The 22,246-nt window shown below is 41.3% G+C and overlaps 2 protein-coding genes across 2 annotated transcripts in view; both read right to left on the bottom strand.

Annotated features, from left to right (window-relative positions):
• Window positions 1–11,171: 11,171 nt before the first annotated feature.
• Window positions 11,172–14,122, bottom strand: OTOR (otoraplin). Its single transcript, XM_008052436.1, has 4 exons — window positions 13,963–14,122; window positions 13,475–13,614; window positions 12,477–12,584; window positions 11,172–11,260 (listed from the first exon to the last, which is right to left on the bottom strand). The coding sequence occupies exons 1-4, from the start codon at window positions 14,075–14,077 to the stop codon at window positions 11,237–11,239; spliced, it is 387 nt and encodes a 128-aa protein (XP_008050627.1). The 5' UTR covers window positions 14,078–14,122; the 3' UTR covers window positions 11,172–11,236.
• A 4,734-nt stretch (window positions 14,123–18,856) lies between these two features.
• Window positions 18,857–22,246, bottom strand: part of LOC103254307 (U2 small nuclear ribonucleoprotein B'') — an 11,081-nt gene continuing 7,691 nt past the window's right edge. Inside the window, exons 5-7 of the mRNA XM_008052435.1 lie at window positions 21,161–21,211; window positions 19,615–19,703; window positions 18,857–19,229 (exon numbers count right to left, since the gene is read on the bottom strand). Of these exons, the coding sequence (XP_008050626.1) occupies window positions 19,070–19,229; window positions 19,615–19,703; window positions 21,161–21,211 (300 nt within the window). The 3' untranslated portion in view covers window positions 18,857–19,069. The remainder of the gene's footprint in view (window positions 19,230–19,614; window positions 19,704–21,160; window positions 21,212–22,246) is intronic.

Genomic DNA, 22,246 nt, shown 5'->3' with positions numbered 1-22,246 from the left:
TTGAATTTTTTTTTTTTGAGTTGGAGTCTCACTCTGTCACCCAGACTGGAGTGCAGTGGCTGCTCCCGGCCACCGCAGCCTCCACCTGCTGGGCTCTGGCGATCCTTCTGCCTCAGCCTTCCGAGTAGCCGGAATTACAGACGTGCGCTACCACACCCGGCTGATTTTTTTATTTATTGTAGAGATGAGGTCTTGCTGCCCAGGCGGGTCTCAAACCCGCGGGCTCAGGCAATCCACTCACCTCAGCCTCCCAAAGGCACGGGATTACAGGCTGAGCCACCGAGCCCAGCTGACTTGATTCTTTCACAGTGTGGATGCCCCTCCCATGGTAGGTCTCAGGAGGGGGGCGGGGAGGCACTTAGTATAGGCTCTGAAGTGCTCAAACCCCACTTGCAAACTCCTAGCATGTATTTTAGCCACCCTCTGCTTTTCTGCTGCTCGGTGTCCATTTTGAAAAATGCAATACTATGTCACAAGAGGATGGGAAGCTTTAGGGAGAGGAGCAAGAATGCTTTATTTCTTCTAAACTTAAATTCAACAGCAAATTCCACAAAACAAAACAAAACAAAACAAAACCTCATGCAAGCCCTATTCAAGCCCATGAACAAAAAGAAGCTGGATGGGAGCAGAGATTAAGTTTAGCTTTCACTCAAAATTATATTCATGGAGGCTGTGAGTATGAGATAAAAGAACACATTTCAAATGAGACTTTAGGTCTCCAATTACATTTCTCTTTTAAACAAACCCACAATTCTAACAGATGAGCATCGCAGGATATCTTTCTTGTCGTCTCAGAACTGACAAATGCACTGAAAAGTACTTTGCACATCTAGCTATTAATGTTTAAGTAAATTTTTTGCTCTAAGAAATGAGAAGTGTCAACATTGAGCTAAACGTGCAGTGTTTAAATTTTAATTGTATCCACAAATGCACGGAGAGTCTATAAATATGTGTGTGCCTAGAAAGCTCTCCTGAGAAACGTTCAATGGGATGACAACAGGAAAGGAGAGAAAATGAAGGAAAAAGAGATCCTTGTTGGTTACAGACAGCTGGTGCTATTGAAATCAACAAGGTGTACATTGCAGAGCAGTCAGGAAGCACCATTTTTACTTGAAAGGTAATAGGACATTGCTATCATCTTTGGGAAGAAGCTGTGAGGCTAGGAGGACATGATAGCTGTTGGAAAAGCAATTAAGCAATCTCCCGGAGGAGACGGAAAACGGAACTGGACCCAAGAAGAAACACAGGCAAACCTTCAGACCCCATCATGTGTCAGCCCTCCTCAGGCCAAGAGCCTTCCTGGAGTACATGAAGCGTGGCTGGTGAGATGCTAAATCAGGAGCAGAGATGTGCACAGCTCAAACAAGAAGCAACAGAAACATGTTAGGATCACGGAGGAAGGGAGGTGCCGGTGTTCATTTGCAAGAGGACAGTTGCAGGATGAAGGTTCTGTCTGTATCGACATCTCGGGCCTGTGTGGTGGGGCACGTGCCAGGATAACCTTAAACAAACTTCTTTTTCAGGTATCAGCTCCTACCTGATGACTCGTTACAAAACAAATATGCCCCAGATTGGATTTAGGAAACAAACACACAGCCAGATAATTGCCTGGGCCCTCCTAGCATTCATCATTCTTTCAAAGTTTACTTATGGATGAATATCACTGCTTAGAGAAGGGTTTCTCAACCTTGGCTCATTGACAGTTGGGTTCAGACTTTTCTTCACTGGGGGATTGTCTTGTGCAATTGTAGAGTATTTAGCAACATTCCTGGCCTTTTCCTACTTTATGCCAGTAATACCCTCCTCCAGCTGGGACAATCAAAAATATCTCTGGGCCAGGCGCGTTGGTTCATGCCTGTAATCTCAGCACTTTGGGAGGCCAAAGTAGAAGAATCACTTGAGTCCAGGAGTTCGAGCCCAGCCTAGGCAACATAGAGAGACCTTGTCTCTACAGAAAAAAAATTTTAATTAGCCAGGTGTGGTGGTACACACCTGTAGTCCCAGCTATTCAGGAGGCTGAGGCAGAAGAATCACCTGAGCCCAGAAGTTTGAGGCTGCAGTGAGCCATGATTGTGGCACTGCAATTTACCCTGGGCAACAGAGTGAGATCTGACTCAAAAGTCCCAGACATCACCAAATATCCCTAGGGGCAGGAATCAGAGGCAGGCCTTGAAGGGTGCAGGAAGCGACCAGAGGCGGCTCCCAAAATGGCACCGACACACCAGACAACGAAGGCCCTCGGTCCGGCTTCTGCGAACACAATTCCTCCCCGTGCGTGAATTTCAAACCTTCCCGCTCCCAAATTTCAAACTTGCAAGCCTCCAATCAGTAGCCAACTTTGTTATGCGTCCAATAGGACCATAACACGGCATTGGCCCCACCCTACTCCCATGCAGCTCCTCCAATAGGAGCATAGCACGGCCCCTTCTGGTCCCTATCGGGCTGGTAAATACAGCCCTCTCCCCACAACTCTGTCGCTATCGGTCTCTCTCTCTCGCTGTCGCTCTCTCCCTCTCTGCAGCTCTCTCCCTGCCTCTCTCCCACTTCCTCTCTCTCTTACTCTCTCTTTCTCTCTCTCTTTTTCTTTTTTCCCGTTACAGATCCCCTCTGTAACAGCCCCTTTTAATAAATCTCTTGGTCCTGGCCGGGTGTGGAGTCATTACTGGAGCCGAACTTCTTTCAGGCCTAAGGGGTCAAAACAGCTCCCCATAGAGAACCATCCTGTTAGATGAAGCCAAAGCGCAGATTTATTTTTCACTAATCATATTCCAGCAGGGTGTTGTGGACAGCTTAGATACCTGCCCCCACACTTTTACAAACTGAGTACCTTGCAACACCAGATCCTGTGGCTTTCAGTTGCCCCATGGTGCCCCTGGAGGGGGTAGGGGTTGTGTTATTTGTTTTCTAGAGAAGTTTCTACTCTGAGCTCAAGGTGCTATGACTGCCTTTCTATAAACGGATTAAATCAACTAAAACAATCCGCAAACTCTGCAGGACTCCCTGTCCGAAGCAAACAACATGCAAATAGGTCTGAACGTGAAATGTCAGCTTTCCCCTGTGTGAATTTTCAAGTCACTCAACTTCATTATAAGCTCAGCAAGAAGGGCATATTAATGCCTCTATCTATGCCACGTGTCAAGCAGATTTGAAAATCCTGTGTATTATTGAAGGGGGACTGGGTGCCTCTGAGAAGCTAACAGCCGGTGAAGATCTGAACACTGCAAAGGACTCTCACACTCTGGGTTGCCGATTCCTGTTTAGAAATGTCTCCCCGGATGTTACATTCCCAATCTAACCACCAGAGGTCACCCTCGTCCCACCAAAGGCTAACTTGCATATCAGAAAGTTTCAGGGTCCGCAGAAGCACATCAAGGCGGAAATCTGAGGCTAGATTAACCACTCGACCCTCAGAGGATGTGGCAGGGACTAGATCGTGTGAGGACGAAATGAAACGAAATGAAAAACACCTTGCGCAGCGCTGGTTACAGCAGGTGAAGTCAGTGCAACACCCAAACGCCCTTGAATGCCATTTTTATGTTTTCACTCTGCCTTGAGAATGTGTTGCTAACATGCAGAACTGCCTGGAAATGACACTTCCCCCACCACATGTCCATGATCCATGGTCAAAAGAAAGCTCAGCTTCCTTGCTGAAGGTCCAGGCGACTCTGGGATATAACTTACCACATTCAAGAGTCCCCTGTGGGATCCAGCAGAAGTCAGCCTCTTAGGACTTTGCCGGGGATTGCAGCCTTCTTGGGCTCTCTCCCCTTCCCTGTCCTGCAGTCCCTTTCTGCCTCACCATTTTCCTCTCTGATAAGCCACTATACGCAACCCCTCACCCTCAAATCACTGTATGTACAATCATCACTGTAAGCCGGACCCAAGACACTGGTTTACCGCTGGTGCTCAAAAATGCTAGCCTCCCTTCCCGCATCCCATCTACCTGGCTATTTCAGGTACCACAGTGGCCTCAGCATCTCTTGGCCTTTTCCTGCAGGACAGACCAGCACTGCACGTCTCCTCCTGAGACCCAGCAGGCTCAGCTCACCCCTCCGTGTCTACTGTGCATCTGAGCTTCAACTGAAGCTGGGTAGCAGTCACCAGTGTGTCTGCTGGTGGCTCCTGGGAGTCCAGGCTTAAATTCAGATTTGTTTGCTAATGCATTCGTGGTGGCACTAAGAGTAATAACTTAAAGCCCAGAGAAAGCTCTAGGAACAGATTTTAAAAAAAGGCTCCTAAATCATTTTGGAGTCATGAAGGGCAGATAGGGGAGAGACAACCAGAAGAGAACTGAAAGCCATGAGTGACCAAGGGTCCAGCGAGGGGACGGGTGGACACCTGGGTGGGTTTTTTGCCAGCTGAAAACCTGGCTGTGACTCAAGGTTTCTGCCTTTGGTTTGTAGAAACCACCATGGCAGCATTGGCTTTTCCCCCACAGTTTGACAGAGCTTTGCTCAAACAAATTAGCATTCCCATCTCACCTGATTCATTTGGCCAGAATAAATTCCCAGGCAAGTAGGGGAAAGGGAAGGAGGGCCAGGAGATATGTATGATGAAGGAGGGGGGTTGAGATATTAGTAGCAGCACCTCATCTTTTACCCCCAAACACGCTGACTGTAGCATAGTGTGCACTTGAGAAAAATGATTAAAACAATTGCTCACGTGTGACAGAAAAGTAATTTCCATTTAGAAAAATATTTAAATCAGGAGTTGGGGAGTATTCTCTGTCTTTGTTAATAATCGACTAGATTATATAGAGGGTAGATTATCTAAAGCTTATGGATCGATATATCATTTTTCTGATTAAATTACTGATATTCTGGGATATTTGTTAGCGATGCAGGTGAGAAGACATCAAATGATCTTTATGTGGTGAAAATTGTATTTCAAAGGTTGAACAACTAATACTATTAGCTTGAATAATTTCTTTTTCTCTTTTTTCCCCATCATTTTCAGATAGATGAGGCTGATTGTTGAAGAAATGAGATTCTCTCCCTAATGCTTGTTCCTATTTCTTGTCTCCACTCATAGCGGAAAGACCAGCCCCCTCCAGAGATTTGTTTAAACACTACACGAATGAGCTTACTACTTTCCTGTACTGAATCTGATCCAGGAGGGCACACGTCTCCTCAGCCAATAAATATGATAAACAATGATGGGACACATTTCTCCAAGGTCAAGAGTGAGTGATGCTGAAGGACTGACACTCTTGCAGTCATCTTTCTTCTAAGACTTGCCAGGGTTTTCTAGAACTTTACTGCAAAAAACCACAGCTGAAGTTAGTCACATTATCCCTCATGAACAATGAACGAATTCATCTGCGACTCAGTATTTTTCACATCCGCTGTGTCTTCACAGAAGCAACCTGGTAATGGGAAGAGGAGAGGACTTCCATGAGCTAGATGCTTCTGGCAGAAGTAGTCCTGATGCCTGTCAATTCTGACAGCCACTTCAGTTACCCCGTGGCACTATGCCATTTCACATAACAAGTCTGAGAAACCCAAGCTAGGCCTGGTTCAGAAAGGGTCTTATGAATTCACGGGTCTTATGAATTCATGGTCAGGGTCTTATGAATTCACGGTCAGGAATTCAAGAGACAGCTCTCTAATCTGAATATCTGATGGGGATTCTGATTTATGATTTACTTCTTACAGTTTTATGGAAAGCAAAAGTAGCAAGGCCAGGTCAGACTTCATCACTAAGCACTGTGTGCATGTGAAAAACCTGCACTTGTACTCCCTACATATATAAAAATGTTTAAAAAATAAAAAGTAGCTATGCCAATAACCTGTCCCTTGAAGAAGAGGTATCACTTTTAACAAAAGGATTGCTATTACAGCAGCAAGATGCTGCCTCATCTTCAGGAATGGGTTCACAGTCCCTGCTTTAAATTGCTCTTCTTTGCCACTTGCTGAATGCTCATTCCCAGGAAGTAGCCAAGAAAGGGAATTCAAAGGCCCATGCCCTGAGCATGAGGTGACCTGTAGATGTATAGACCCATTAATTAGATCAACATTAATATTTCCTGCAGGACTGTAAAGATTTTATTCCAAAGGATTCCTGGCGACTTATTTCTTAGTCATCCCAAGGAAAAGTACTTATAGGAACAGCTAAAATCAAGTGAAGTCACGATTGGCTGGACATCGGGCAGCAGGCAGAGTAAGATGGCCTCCTGACAGTTGCAATGTTATTCATTCGAGGATCAGAGACACTGAGGGAGGGAAGGATTTAATGTAGGAACGTTGGGGTTCGTAAGGGAACACACCTCCCTGGTTTGTTCTCTTGGGCCTAGGTTTTAAACAATTATCTCCTTGACAGAGCATCAGAGACATTTCCCTGATAATGAAGACAGGAAAGATGTGCCACCTCAGACATTAAGAATAACATTTGTCAAGCTCCAGTGTGCGTGTCTGCATGCAAACTTATAGTCACACTAAGTATTCACAACATGCCTTGCGTGTGTGCTTACACTCTGGTGGGACACTCCCTTTTTAAGAGGTGCTACCATTGACACCCTCGCTAGAATGGCTATATGCACATGATGCAACCTCACTTTGTTGACTAGATCCGATTACCTTATATGCTGCCACATATCCAGCTGCAGGTCTCAAATATGAGCAAGTTATATATAGAAAATCTAATATGTTGACCCTCGTGAGGTGTGGTGGCCCCAGGTGAGATGTAGCAAAGTCTCAAATGCTGGTGTTGAGAAAGGGCTGTGACCAGATCTGGAACTTCAAATCACAGTCATACCCACACATTCCATCCCATGACATCAAATTGCTGGTGGACTGTCTTGAGGATACTTTAGATAATTTCAAGTGATTTTGGAAAAAGGTGAAACTACATACATGTTTGCAGTCTGGAAAGTGTCAAGAGTATCTTTGATGGAGAAGTTCCAGATGGTCTGAATCAGTAACTGCGATTTCTTCTTGTAAAGTATCTGGCAGGTCGTAGCAGCATTTCCTTGCAGAAGAGGTAACTTCCCAACCAACCACAGCATGTCAGATAATAGTGGTTGCCATGTATGTCCAGACTCTGTACATATGTTGTATTGAACCCTTACAATAACCCAGCAAGGAAGATGTCAACCTCATGTATAGTCAAGAAAACAGATGCCCACTGAAGTCTTGTTATCAAGCAAATGGGCTTACTTTCTGGTTCGTGCAGAGAAGCCAATACTATGTGGCACCAGCTTTTGAGAAAAGAAAGGCTTTATTTGTAAAACCAGTCAGCATGGAGACAGGTGTGAACTCAGACCAGTCTCACTGATTTCGGGTCTGGGACAAATTTATGGGATCAGAAGGCAAGGAAAGGATTTAGAAATGTTGACTTGGTAGGGTATGATTGGAGGGTTTTCAATTTAACCTTTTACACAAAGGTATGTTGAGGCAGCTTTGAGCCCTAGATATTCCCGACCGGTGGATCCCTTGCTTCTGAAAGAATTCCGGTATCCATGTTCAAGTCCTGTCCCTTTCTTCCTAGTTCTGAGGGGACGATTCATTGGTTTTGGATGTTGCTAGAAGTCAAAGCTTTTTCTATTGCATATGCCTGGGCTCCATGACTCACAGTTGGGGCTCTGTTACACCGAAAAGGTAACTTGGCATTTTGTTACCAACAGAGTAGGCACATTATGAGTGGGCCGAACATTACAGTCAAAACCTCATCCAAGAATGCACAGCTAGAAAATAGCAACCCAGTTATTTTAAAGCTCCAAGATTCCCTGGGCTTTTTTCTCATCACTTAACTTTTCTGAGCCACCAGTACGACCCAACACGTTTCCTGTGAGTGTGGTTTCATTGTATTGTCTACCAGCATGTACCATGCCCTGACTCCTCTCATCAGTTTCTATACTCACCTCATCCTGCACTGGGAACCCCTTGGAAGAGCCTGCTCTCTGTGAAGTCTACTACTTTCTCTGCATTGGCTCATGAAGTCACACCTACCATGCCACATTGGTTCCTCACTCTTCCGCAGGTGAAAGTCTTACTCCTTATTGGTATAGTGTGGATGTTGCTCCCTCCAAATCTCATGCTGAAATATAATCCCCATTGTTGGAGGTGGGGCTTAATGAGAGGTGATGGGATCTTGAGGTGGATCCTTCATGAATGGTTTGGTGTCTTTCTCAGGGCAATGAGTGAGTCTTGCTCTATTAATTTACCTGAGAACTAGTTGTTTAAAAGAGCCTGGTGGCTCCTTCTTCCTCTCTTGCATCTGCTCACACCATGTGACATGCCAGCTCCCCTTGCCTTCCTTCACAAGTGAAAACTTCCTGAGGCCTCATCAGAAGCTGAGCAGATGCCAGCATCATGCAGAACTGTTAGCCAAATAAGCCTCTTTCCTCTATATAAACTACCCAGTCTCAGGTATTTTCTTATAGCAATGCAGAATGAACTAATACATCCCAATTTTGGGAGGTCAGTGATGGAGGATTAAGTGTCTTCTTTCTTTCCCATAAGGAAGCAGTACAAGCTGCACAGTAAAACCTTTCCTAAACTGAATGAACTCTCTAGACTAACAGTTCAATGATGACAGCTCCCATTCTGTTTAATCTTGTTTAATCGGACTTTAGTTATCTGAGGGGGTAACAAAATTTGAGGTATCAAAACAGGAAAGGTGAGGATCTTGAAATCTGGCTAAGTTTGGGTAGCTTTGTATTCTCCAGGATGGAACTGGTCACAGGGACTCAGGTTGCCAGGCCCAACCTCCTCGTACACGGTCAATAGACTAAAGCAAAGGACTTGGGCAGCTTAAATATATATATACATTAAATATATATAAAACATAGATAGAGATAGATGGATATGTCATATGACATAGAGAATATAGATAGATAATCAGTTAGCTTGGGATGTCAAGGAAGCCTACAAACTAGGATTTTCTCAAGGATCTCTAGACTTTTATTTTTTTCCCTAATGCAACAGTAGACAACCCTAGAGGTGTCTTAGATGTGTCAAGATCTAAGAGGTGTCAAGATGCCCTCGCCCTTAATGGGAAAGGAAGAAGAAAGATTCCTCAACTGGAAAGGAGTCCCAAAAGGCTTCACTACCCCTAAATCCTCACCCTGACATAATGGAGAACCAAGATGTTGCCTGCAACATGAGAAGATACTGTCAGGAACATTGCAATCCTGTTGTTTAATTTTGGGAGAGTTGCTTCATCTGCCAGGTTCTCCAGCTGTTTTTTTTCTGTATCTGTAAGATGAGAGGTGGGAACTAAAATCAAAGTTTCTCAATCTTTAATGTGCACAGGAATCCCCCGGGGTTCTTGCTTAAAAAGCAGATTCTGATACAGGAGATACGCAGTGGGCAATTCTGCATTCCAACCAGCTCCCTGCTGCTGCTGGTCCAGGGATGTCCCTTTGCATTTTTTAGTGGTTAGATGGTACTTAAAGTCCTGCAAGTACTTTATTTCCTTTAATGCAGACAGCACCCTCTCTCCCACACACACACAGGAGAGTTAAATCAATCAATGGCTTCCCTCCAGAATGAGATCAGTTCTGCTGGGTAAAGAGGGAGCTCTGCAGTAGAGATCCTGTGTGTGAGGAGTGAGGCTGAATGCCTGAGGCCAGATGGGAGCCATGGGGTTGCTGATTGTCTCAGGACAGCTGGTTGTCTCCAAAATGTAGAGACCAGCAAGTAAGGAGAGATGCTAACAAAAGCTTTTATAGAATAAAGTGAGCTAGAAACAAATAAACTGTAGGTTTTTTGGTTTTGTTTTGCTTTTTGGTATCATTTTACTTGACTGACCTCCATAAGAACTTAGTAAAACGATCCACCCAAAGTCACAGCGACAGAGCTGAAAGATGACGCAAGGATCCAATCTCTGACTTGCCCTAAATGCTCTCTTTTTCAGGTTTATGTGCTATCCAGATCACAAAAAACTTAAAAACAAATTCCTAAGTCTCCAAACTTTTATACTCTAAAGTAAAAAATACTTTAAAAGAAAAACTTCAGAAATTGTGAAGAAGTTATTTTGAGTGTATTACAGGCATTTTAATTACATGCAAACAAACACTTATGACTACATCAAAAGAATTGTATTAATAACATACGAACAAAGCAGATTTCCAGTTATATATAGAAAAACTCGTGGGCCCACCAGCACCACAAAACCTGCTTCCCCTCATCAGATTTCCTGATACATCACACTTGACTAGAGGAATCTGCACAGAAAGAGGAAATTCAAAGCTGATAAAAGAAGTAAAGAAAATAACTCAGATTTTTTTTCTATTTCTGTCTTTTGATGACACAAATCTTAAATAACATCCAGAGAGGGTACATATTAAGGGGAAACTATTTCAAATTAAAAGTATTTCTGGCTGGGCCTGGTGGCTCAAGCCTGTAACCCCAGCAATTTATGAGACTGAGGCAAAAGGATTGCCTGAGCTTACAGGTTCGAGACCAGCCTGGACAACTTGGTGAGACCTAGTCTTTACAATAAATCAAAAAATAAGCAGGCGTGGTAGCATGCGCCTGTAGTTTCAGCTACTTGGAAGGCTGAGGCGGAAGGTTGCCTGAGTCCAGTAGGTCGAGGCTGTGACCATGAGCATGTCACTGCACTCAAGCCTGGGTGACAGAGTGAGACTCCAACTCAAAAAAAAAAAAAGTATTTCCATAACTTGCCTTCTCCAATTATATAAAAGAGAAATGTAGAGTAGTTGTCCAAGCATCATTGGGTCCAAAAAGCTCTTTCCTTTCCCCAATAGCATCACCTCCTAAAAGCATAACATATTACAAATAACAAAAATACTAGAATATATCCCTTGATGATACAACTCCTTCAGATGCATTATTAACACCCCAATTGACTAGAGAGACAAATAAGTAGAAAATATCATGTCCAAAGAACGATGTCCCACCAAGTTTATATACAGGAATTCAAAGAGCTGGGAAGATTATTTAGAAATAATTACAAACAAATCATCTTTTATGTGCATCCCTGTGTAAGAAAAAAATCCTCTAGGTTAAAAAATAATTCTCTGGTCTCGGTTTACCCATTTGACCCCAACCTCTCTCTGCTCCTGCTTGTGGGAAGACCAGGCCCGCAGGAAACAAGACTGAGTTGAAAACGCTCTCTTACCTGCTTCCTCCAACCCTAAGCCCCTGCCCTCCTGTAAGATAAAAAATTCTTGAAATGACAGTCAGCAATTAATAACATGCGTAGAGGGCGGCTATTTTTGCTTTTTTCTTTATTTTTCGGAGTTTCCTTTCTAACTGAAGCTTTAACTAATTTCTCACTCGCAGAAGAAGTCAATATCCTGGAAGAAGAAAAAAAAAAAAAAGATTGAGCTGAGCAGGTTCATCCAGAAAACAAATGTAGATTTTTTTTTTTACAAAATAACATTTAATCAAGGTGAAACTTGGATTTAAAATAAGTAAAGGTTGACTTTCAAAGAATATAAAATAATTCTTACTTTAAGTAAAAAATGACTTACAATGAAGATCTTTAAGTAAACTTTTTTTTTTTTTTGAGTTGGAGTCTCACTCTGTTGCCCAGACTGGAGTGCAGTAGCACGCTCACAGCCACCACAGCCCCAACTTGCTGCTGGGCTCAGGCAATCCTTCAGCCTCAGTCTTCCTAGTAGCTATAACCACACCTGACTAATTTCTTTTGTTTATTGTAGAGACAGGTCTCACCAAGTTGCCCAGGCTAATTTCGAATCCCTGGACTCAGGCCATCCTCTCGTCTCGGCCTCCTAAAGTGCTGGATTATAGGCATGAGCCACATAGATCATTTATTTCTTGTCTTGAGTTTCTAGAACTCAGGGCATTAGAAGATGCTTGATTTCCTTCCATACATAAAAAAGTAGAGTCTATCTACCACACAAATAAGACATTCAAAATTTTTCTAGACCATTTTGATTTTATGTAAGACAGGTGCTAAGATTTTCCCTTACTCGTCTTTTGTGAATAAGTATAAACCAGCAATAAGACTCAGTACTATTTTGGTTTCTCTCCTTATGACATAGACTCCTTTTCAGAATACCTTGCATCTAAAACAAAAGGAGTACTGTATTCTATACTTAAAATTTGCTGGAAGGTTGAACTTAAGTGCTTTCAACACACACACACAAAAGTAACTATGAGAAGGAATAGATTTGCTAATTAGTTGTGATGATCATTTCATACTGTATAGGAATATCAAAACATCAAATTGTACACTTTAAATAGAAGCAATTTCTATTTGCCAAATATACCTCAATAAAACTGAAAAAATAAAGTAAAAAAGAAAAAAATTAAAACCAAAAAATAATAAACTGAAATAAAACAAAACAGTTTTGTATAGAGATGGCTCACTAATATTTCTGCATTGACAGTGGATATTCATGGTCTCCCAAGTCCCACCATCTCAGAAAAGTCACCTTTGGATACTGGGAGCATTGTTCTCTACAGCTTGTAAGTTGCATGATGCATTTTTAACACCAGTCTACCCCAAGATCTGAGTCCTTCTGTGGTCACCTTTGAGGTGCTTACCGTGGTAGGAACTTCCTTGGTGGCTTCCTGGTACACACGCTGCTCCTTTACCAAGTTGCTGGGGAAATAACCCACGATGCCCATCTCGTCCTGGTTGTCACCATAAACCTGAGTGCCAAAGAAAAGTAGTGATCAGGGGAGAGCTGGTGTGAGGATATTCTGAGAAGTCCTCAGTCATCCTCTTTGCTTAGTGGCCAGTATCTGCCTTTTACTCTGGGCTCCAAGGGGCTCAGAACCAAATCTGAAGTTCAATGATGGCACTAAGTTAAGCCACAGAAATCTTGTGTCTATTTTTTATGACCCATTCTTAACTTATCTCACTACTTTAGAATGACTTCATTTTATGCAGTCTTGAGAGTTGCCTGAAATCTTCTTGAAACTCATTAAAAAAGTCTATTTTTTACTGGAGATGCGTTTATTATAAAAGACCAGTATTTCTCAGTTTTTAACAATTCAAGTGAACAGATACATGAATGAATTTAAATGTAATTCTTCATTACTTTAGGACCCATCTTTGGGGCTACAGATGGGGACAGAAAAGCAATCCTACTTCAGCGCTGTCCAGGGCCCACCGTTTTTTGTTTTAACTGAAGAAAGCAGATTTTTAGAATTAAAAAGGGTGCAAAAGTTTCCCAAAAGAATATTGAAACTACCATCATATGACATACATGCCTTCTACTTGGCAAATCTTCTCAGATGTTTTTAAATAAGATTCAAACTCTTTGGAATGTTTGTGCCCGTGTGCTTGCCTTTTTTTTTTTTTTTCTTGCCAAAACATTACATTCATCTACATTTGGTTTTGTTATTAAAACTATCTTTGTGTTCTTAAAATGCAATCATAGTAAATATACCTAAATTTTTGCATTTCCATTTCCAATCTCTACATTGTTCTTAACAGTTAGTTTTAAGCATCAAAATGGGATGCAGACAGGTAATACTGGAAAAATTAAGAGCAACGTGTGTCAATTAGGTGTGTGTTTTTAATAATCTCATCTTACACTGCCAGCCCAAAATTCTCCAGCTTCATTTTCTTTTACCAGCTTTGAGTAAACATAGATCTGCTGCCCTTTTTTAACGTTAATGAACCTGCAGTCCGGGGCATTGTAATCTTCTTGGGCATTAGCCAGAGAAATGGTATCTGGAAGAAAAACAAAAGTTGGGATGACTATATTTTAGGTTTCTGAATTTTCTAACAGCAAAAAAGGCAAAGAAAAACTAGGAAATCAGAGTGACTGGCACTCCCAGTTTACAGCTGGTATCAATTCAGAAAGAGCAAGATAGCCAAGATATTAAAGTTGCAACAAAATCTTAGCCAAGTGAATTCTCCATAGGAAAACATCCAACATGCCATTGAGGAGAAACAAAGCAAATAACATACATATTGGAGAAGATTCACTTCAAAGTACAGTTCGATTTTATGCTGTTAGTGGATACATTTTCAATCATACAACAGAAAGATAATGAAAAGCATTGAAGAAGTTCTTACAGACACACTCTTCATCTGCACAGAGCTTCTTGGAAGAGAGTCGGTCCATAAATATTCCATGCACGGCACACACGGCCACAAGACCCAAGAGGAAAAGCAACATTATTCTTGCCATCTTCCTTTTTTGCTGTCTTGGCTCACACTCTTTGATTGGAAGTGGGGAATGCTTCAGTGGTTCCTGCCTTTTATGTGAAAGCCAGACCTCTAGGCAATACCCTCGGCCAATGGGAAGGGTCTACCCTCCCTCTGCTTTCCTGACAGGCTATTGGACTTCAGGAGCAAGTTAGCATCTTATTTTTCAAAGAGAGTTAAACGCTTGTCTTTTTTACACACAAATAATACCCAAATTGTCCGCATTGTTAAAGCCACTCTAGCTGTGTTTTTTTGCATCAATCATCCCGGCATTATTTTGAGGACTTTGAGGCTTTTTAAACCATTTTTAGTTTTTAGTTCAAGCCTCATTCTCTTTCAGCTTATGGGCAAAGATGTGCTAACTGAAAACATTCGTTGAAAATGTGAGATCTATATTTTTAGTACAAGTAATTTTGATTTAAACAAGTCCAATTCATAAAAAGCTGGACTTGTACAATAGACAGATAAAAGGATCCTTATGTTTACAAATCCTTCATGATAGGGTTCTTAGAGGGCTTATCTGTCTTAGGCCAGAGATGGAGTCTAACACACTAGTTGATGCCACACTGAAGACTCTACTAGTAGGGAAGGAGACAGGTGGGTTGGGGAAAAGGAAGAAACCTTTTCGCTACTCTCTTTCTCGTCGTACTCTAGCAATTCAGTCTCAAACGCTCATGGACCATGGGTCATAGAGAAGGAAGTAAAGTTAGACATCCATGTTACTCCCACTTCCTTGCTTCTGGGCCTCCTTCCTATGGAGAAACCGAGCACTGCTATAGGCACCAAAGCAGAAGTGCCAGCACCTGGCTCCATCTATCCAACAGGCATTTACTGAGAACCTACAATGTGCTAGGTACTGTTCTAGGCACTAAAGAGATGTCAGTAAAAAAAAAAAATGCGCCCAGGCACAGTGGCTCAAGCCTATAATTCCAGTACTTTGGGAGGCTGAGGCAAGAGGAGTGCCTGAGTCCATGGGTTCGAGACCAGCCCCGACAACTTGGCCGAGACCTTGTCTCTACAATAAAAATGACAAAAATAACCGGGCAGGGTGGCGGCACGCACCTGTAGTTCTGGCTACTTGGAAAACTGAGGCGGAAGGATCGCCGGAGCCCAGCAGGTCGACGCTGGGGTGGCGGTGAGTGTGCCACTGCACTCCAGCCTAGGCGACAGAGTGAGACGCCAACTCAAAAAAAAAAAAAATGTGGGGTCCACTTCAGGATTAGTTATAGGTATACAAGTGGCCATTGTACAGGTAAAGTTTGGGTCTCCCTTTGGTCCCACTTCACCTGGTTTGAGATTAGATACCCTTATTGATGTTATGTGCCACCCTCCCTCCCCTGGCAGTTTTCTGCTACTGCCAATCCCTTTCTTATAGAATTATGGTAAATGTTTCAGGGTTCACTTATGAGTGAGAACATATGGTACTCAGTTCTTTGTTTCTTTCTATTGGGAGAAACAGACAATAATTTGCTGCTTTTTATAGGGCGTTTGAGGCTGGCATCTCTCTCATAAGATGACCCTCCTTGCTCTGCCAGTCCATTGCTTCTAGAAAGAGACCCTTGGCGGGATGCCATCTCCACCTAGGTTGACATTGCAGCTTCAGAGCAATACCTCCTCCTCCCACCCCAAATGTAGTCCCTTGAAAAAATGAGGGACAAGAATTCAACATTCTAACTTTGTGCAAAACAATTTTCCAAAAAGATAAATAGGTTAAGCAAAATATACTTGTAGTGTGATTAAAAGTGTTTTGGGGGTGCATGTGTGAAATAGAGTTGGTTACTGTGTGTGTGTGTATGAGATGTTCAGGGTAAGATCTTTTATATAGCTGGTCTTGATTTGGAAACCTGGTTATAGGATCTGGCCCCTCTGACCCTTGAATCTTGCCTCCTGTCTCTCCCAATGAAAGGAGGGACCCCAAGAAACTTAGAATAAACTTAGTTCACATTTTGCCTCAGCATAGCTATTTGTAGTTTGATACACTGAATCTAGCACAGGTTAGACATATATAAATTTCCAATAGGCAGGTATTAGGAAGCCTTCAGACATTCTAAGGCAGCCCAAGCAACAGCTCATCCCACCCCCTCGGCAAATCTCCATCAGATGCAAGTCAAGGACAGAGCCATAGAAATGGTAACAGACAACCTTTTGGCCAAGGAATTTGTAGATTGCAAATGTCTGACAAAGTCTCTTACAGGAAAACCCCCTCCCCTTGTTTCCTCCCATCTAGCTCACCACCTGAGAGCATGAGATGTAATGTCTGGCAACCTCAAGATCTAAGATTCATGTGACTACAATCAACATCAAAGACCCGCAGCCCTGGATGCTACTCAGGGCCCAACCCCCCCTTCTCCAAAGGCTCTTAAATATACCTAACCTTTGGTCACTCAATGCCACAATTGCCTCTGAGTGTCAGCCCCCTTTCTGATCTGTGAAAGGTGAAAAATAAACTTTACTTCTGGCCGGGCACGGTGGCTCATGCCTATAATCCCAGCACTTTGGGAGGCCGAGGTGAGAGGATGGCCTGAGCCCATGGGTTCAGGACTAGCCCGGGCAACTTGGCGAGACCTCATCTCTACAATAAATCAAGAAAAATTAGCCAGGCATGTAGCTCCTGCTACTTGGAAGACTGAGGTGAAAGGAGCTTCTGAGCCCAGCAGGTGGAGGCTGTGGTGGCCATGAGCATGCCACTGCACTCCAGCCTGAATGACAAAGTGATACTTGGAAAAAAAAAAAAAAACACTTTACTTCTACTTTCTTATTTGGTTGCAATCTTGCATTATTCCTGAGGCCCCAGCACCAGCACCAGCACTGACCCTCCTTGCCGCAGTTGACCATTGCTTGGCACCAGTCCACCTTGCCACCAGTTGACCCTTTCACTCTCCCTCACTGTTCCTCCTATATCAGCTACTCTTTTCTGAAAACACTACTCATGTCTGCTTCAGGCCCTCCAAGCTTATATTGCCTGGGATGCTTTTCCTCCGGATACTGGTATTCAGGTCTCTGGGGAGATGCCTCCACAGTCAAACCAATCCAACAGCCTACTCATATACTCCCCAGCCCAATTCCTGAATCACACGGCTGTGCAACATTGTCCTAGGGCATGTAGCACTATCCTACATGCCTGGTTTACCTTCTTGGTGGTGACTTGTCTCCCAATACTACAATGAAAGGTCCACGAGGCAGGGATCTTGTCCATATTGTTCCTCACCCTATCATTAGCACCCAGAAAGATACTTAGTATATACAATGAGTATCCACTGAATGAATGCCTGATCCCTCTGAAATTGCATGCTTAGGTGTATGTACTTTCTTCCTGCAGTTTCTAGTTTTGAAAAGAGATTCCTAACAGCCCTAAGACTCATTGAGCAAAAATTAGGGCAGAGACTCTGGGGTCCTGCCACTTACCATCAAGCATGGTCCCCAGACCAGTAACTCTGACATCACTTTATAGAAATATTCTGTCTCTCAGACCTCACCCCCTAAATACACTACATCTGAATCTACACATTGATACTCAAGTAACTCAAGCACACTGAAGTCTGAAAAGTACTGCTCCAAGGCAAATAAATCAACTACAATAATTTTAGCCAGGGCTACGCATTCTTTAGGTCTTTGCTGGAGACATTTTCAAGGGACAAAATGCTTGTCCAATGATCACACAGAAGATACTACAAGTCATGAGACTTTAAACACAGGTGTGAGCCTCCTGGAAATTTCCAGTTTTACACTATCTTCTATTTATCAATATACTGTTCTAAGACAAGCAACAGTAACTGAGAGCAAGCGCCCAGGAATTTGAATAGTAGCCAAAAACATGGTCTGTTTTGAAATAAGAAACATTTTTTCCTCTTTATGTATGCAGTGATGTGATAATGGTCGATGTCCACATAAGTCTAAGAGTGGTCGTTTCATAAACATACAATAAAAAGTCTAAGTAATAAGGAAAAGGTTTCAAGAAAATCCTAAAACAGGAACACCAAAAAATGATTACTATCCCTTTTACTGTTGTTACTATTCTTCAATGTGTGCTTTTAAAAAAAAAAGTCCACTTCTAAAGATATCCATGGTTTGTTCAGTAGGGGACTGAATCAATAGTCTAAGTATTAATCAAAAGCTAAAGAAAATGGGCTTTGAAAGTATTTGAACACCAGTGTTTAAGAATTATAAAGTAGTAGCAAGATTAGCACTGGCAACTTTGCCAATCGGCCTATTTGTCTTTTAAAAAATTATAATTATAAAATCTCTCCCTTGGAGACCTTTCAATAAAGAGGTCAGACACTAACCAAGCAGTATTCCTTAGGAACTGTTCTACCTCGAGGGAAAGAGCTGAAAAAGCAAAATGTGAAGACAACAATCCCTTCCCCTCTGTTTCCCAGAAAACAGTAAGTACCGTAACTCCTAGATGGCCTTTATTCTATTAAATACCAAATGAAAATGTTCCTGGAATGTCTATTACCTGCAAAATAATTTTTTCACTTCTTTGAAGAACACAAAGATCAAATTTAGATCCTTCTTGGGTTTCATTTTCTTCTAATATCCAGAATGATCATCATTATCATGAATACAACAGTAGTCTACTATCTTCCATAATCGAATTCTCCTTAATTCTTATTAAAATGGTTCAATGTTGCTATATCATTAGTTGTTCCAAAAAACACTAGAAAAATATACTATTACAGAGTTTTATAAACCTTAAGATGTGTTCTAGACTAGAATAAGCATTTGATAATAAGGCAATGGGTCAACAAACAAAACATCATAAACACAGGATACAAATAAAAATTTATTGTACAAAATTAAGGCCTTCATATTTCATAGTTCACTAAAGCTAAAGAAATGCTAGATAATGTAAGTTCTTCACAAAAATTTCACTTTCACGCCCCTCTACCTCCAACTATTAAATGACCTGACCGAATGTTATCAAAACAAACACTGTAAATGACACCAAGTCCTTTAAAGATTACTGTCCCAGATGTTATTTCTTGGCATAGGTAATCTTCATGGCATGGGATGGTGTGATTTTAAATCCTTGTAAAGCATCCCTGGCAGCACCAGCCTGTCCATCATTTTCAAATTCAACAAAGGCAATGTCATGCCTCCCAGGTACCAAACGTACTTCCTTGAAACCAGGGAACCTAAAAAGGAAAACAGTTTATACATATATATATGCAACTTCCTGATATTGGCTCAGGAAAAGTAATCATATCCTAACTAAGAATCCTAAGTAGAGAAGATGAATGGTAATAATGTACATTAGTTCTATTTTTGTCTTTATATCAATTAGGACTGATAATTCAAACATTAGAGAAAATTTAGCTTTTTATTTGCTAAATAAATAAATAGCCTCAATTTTATTTGCTAAATAAATAAATGGCTTCAATTCATGATTAATCCCAAACCAAATCAATGAAAATGTAAGGAACTGTTGATGTGTGATGACAAACAGATTCAACCGATGAAAGTGCTATTTGTCCTGTCAATAAGCTTTGGGAAGCAGACATATTTATGAAAAAAACTTACTGATTAAACAGCATGGATAACATCATCTCGTTAGTCTCTTCTGGTAAGTTATTAAGGAATAAAATATAGTTTGGAGGGTAATCAGGGACCTAATAAAAAGAAAACAGGAAAAGTTAGCTTGTAAGTATAAACAACACTGTAAGCCATTTGGTCCTTACATTGAAACCTGAAGGTCAGAGAACTGCATTCCAGTTCAAATAGTCTTGTGAAATCTTAATGCACCAAACACTAAAGCTAAGAAACACCGACCCAGGAGAAAAAACAAAAACGTAACAGCAACATGCAAAGCAGATATTCAAGACCTTCCAACTGTGGAAGATTAAAAATCGTATTAAAGGTTTTAAGTATTTTACTAACAATATGTAAAACAATAAACAATACTAACATTTTAAGCATCTGGAGGCCAGTTATAATTGGAGATTTGTGTCACATGGATGCATAATTCAAAGTTCCTAACAAAACTACAGAAGGCAGTGATGTCATTCCTCCACAGCTGGTTACCATACTCAGTAACACTCAGACATAAGTCCTCTGCACTATTGTTTACCTCATTAAAAAAACTGAGATCTAGAAAGATTACCACTGAGAACCACTACTTGGGGACTTTTAATTTACTTTTTTTTGCAAGTAAATGCACAACATTTAGTTACATACAAATAAGCAGTAACAAACACTGCTATTAGGTATCCAGCTATTTATTTGATACACCACTCTGAAATTATAGGAAATCACAGGGAAAGTGTCCTGTATGTAACAAAAGAACGATTGTCTTCAGGCTAGTTTCACAGAAGAGAAAACATCAAGTATAAAAAACAATTCGTGAACAAATCAAGGCTTAGAGTTAATTGCTGGCATTTATGAACTGCAATATAAATCCTAAAGAGGTAAAGAAATTCAAGTAATGTAATAACAGAGGAAAAAAGCTTCAGCAGAACAGAGAATTCTATGGATTTAAGGATCCTGCCAGACTCCAGCATCAGAGGAAGCAAGTATGGAACCAACACATAACTGAGGCTTGAGAGGTATTTAGTGGGGAGATTTATTTAATAAGAAGTCTCTAAAACATTTATACAGAAGGCTTTAAAAAATAAGCCTGAAATGTATTTGTGTTGAGGAAGTGAGAGCAAGGGTAACTAACAACGCTACCTGTGAGTCTCTTAGAAAGCATAGTTGTTCCTCAGCCAACTGGAGTGGAGGCGAGCCCTAACCATACAAGTTACCCTGAGCATGTGCCTGCAAGGTCTTGGCTGTACCGTAGAAAAAACAAAATGTATGCTCCCAGTTCTTAAGAGTTTAAAATATGCCACTGAAATTCTGTTACTGATTCATTAAGAAAAGCAAGGAATAAAGTCAGGTTTTGTTTTCTCCCTCTTGAAGAAAATTAAAATGTTCTCAGAAGTGAGTTTCTATAGTAAAGTGGATACAATTTAATGTATTATATTTTGTAGATGAAATTATTTTACTTTTGAAGACATGTAAGCTGTTCTGTATTATTGTTACAATTTTTATAATTTTAAGGTAAGCACAACATGGAAAAAAAAATTACCTGGGGATTTGGTGTTGCGTTTCCTTGGGTATTAGCTGAATTTGGCATTCCCTAAACAACAGAGAATAGGGAAACAGTTTAAATTTCCAACCCTCCCAAACAGCAGCAGGTATTTATATTTATAATTACCAAGTAAAAATAATATTAATTTCAACAGGTTTCTTTCTTATTCCATTTAACCTTACTTTAAAAATTTACAACTTTAACACTGTCTCAAAATTCATCTATTTAACTTGTTATTTTTGAAAAGTCTAAGCTTTAAAGACTATATCACAAAATGTAACCTCTAAGTTTGAAAATAATGGAGAAATATATAAGACAAAAATTAAGGATTAGCCTTGTATTTAAAAAAAAAAATTGGATATAAGGCAAGCATTATATGTAGTGAAATTGATTTCTAATAACTTTCAATCCAGAAATAATTACCTTTGGAAAATTACACTTTTATCTGGTACTTCAAATCAGATTTTGCATTCCTGACTTGTTCTAAGAAAGAAGCTTTGAGTATATACTCATGATTAAAGATAATAGCTACTTATCTTATTTATAGGCAGCAGAACCTAAGAAATAAGCCAACAGGCATTAACAAATTTGAGAGAATGATGGAATTAAGTGCCATGCAAATTCAAAAAAAACTGCTTAATATAAATCTGCGTATGCTAAGGTTTACATTTTTTTTTTTGAGTTGGAGTCTCACTCCGTTGCCCAGATCGGAGTGCAGTGGCCACTCCCGGCCACCGCAGCCTCGACCTGCTGGGCTCCGGTGATCCTTCCGCCTCAGCCTTCCAAGTAGCTGGAACTACAGGCCCACGCTACCATGCCTGGCTAATTTTTTGATTTATTGTAGAGATGAGGTCTCGCCAAGTTGCCCAGGTGGGTCTTGAATCCACGGGCTCAGGCAATCTGCTCACCTCAGCCTCCCAAAGTGTGGGATTACAGGCTGAGCCATGGAGCCCGGCTAACTTCCTCTTTTTCTACTTAGATACCCCTGATTGCATTCTCTTGTTCAACTGCTCTATCTAAGACTTCTTTTTTTTTTTTTTGAGTTGGAGTCTCACTCTGTCACCCAGACTGGAGTGCGGGGGC

The sequence above is a fragment of the Carlito syrichta genome, unplaced genomic scaffold, assembly GCF_000164805.1.
Source record: "Carlito syrichta isolate Samal-C Ts95f unplaced genomic scaffold, Tarsius_syrichta-2.0.1 Scaffold274428, whole genome shotgun sequence".
NCBI classification, from domain to species: Eukaryota; Metazoa; Chordata; class Mammalia; order Primates; family Tarsiidae; genus Carlito; species Carlito syrichta.
This window is presented reverse-complemented; position numbering and strand designations above follow the sequence as displayed.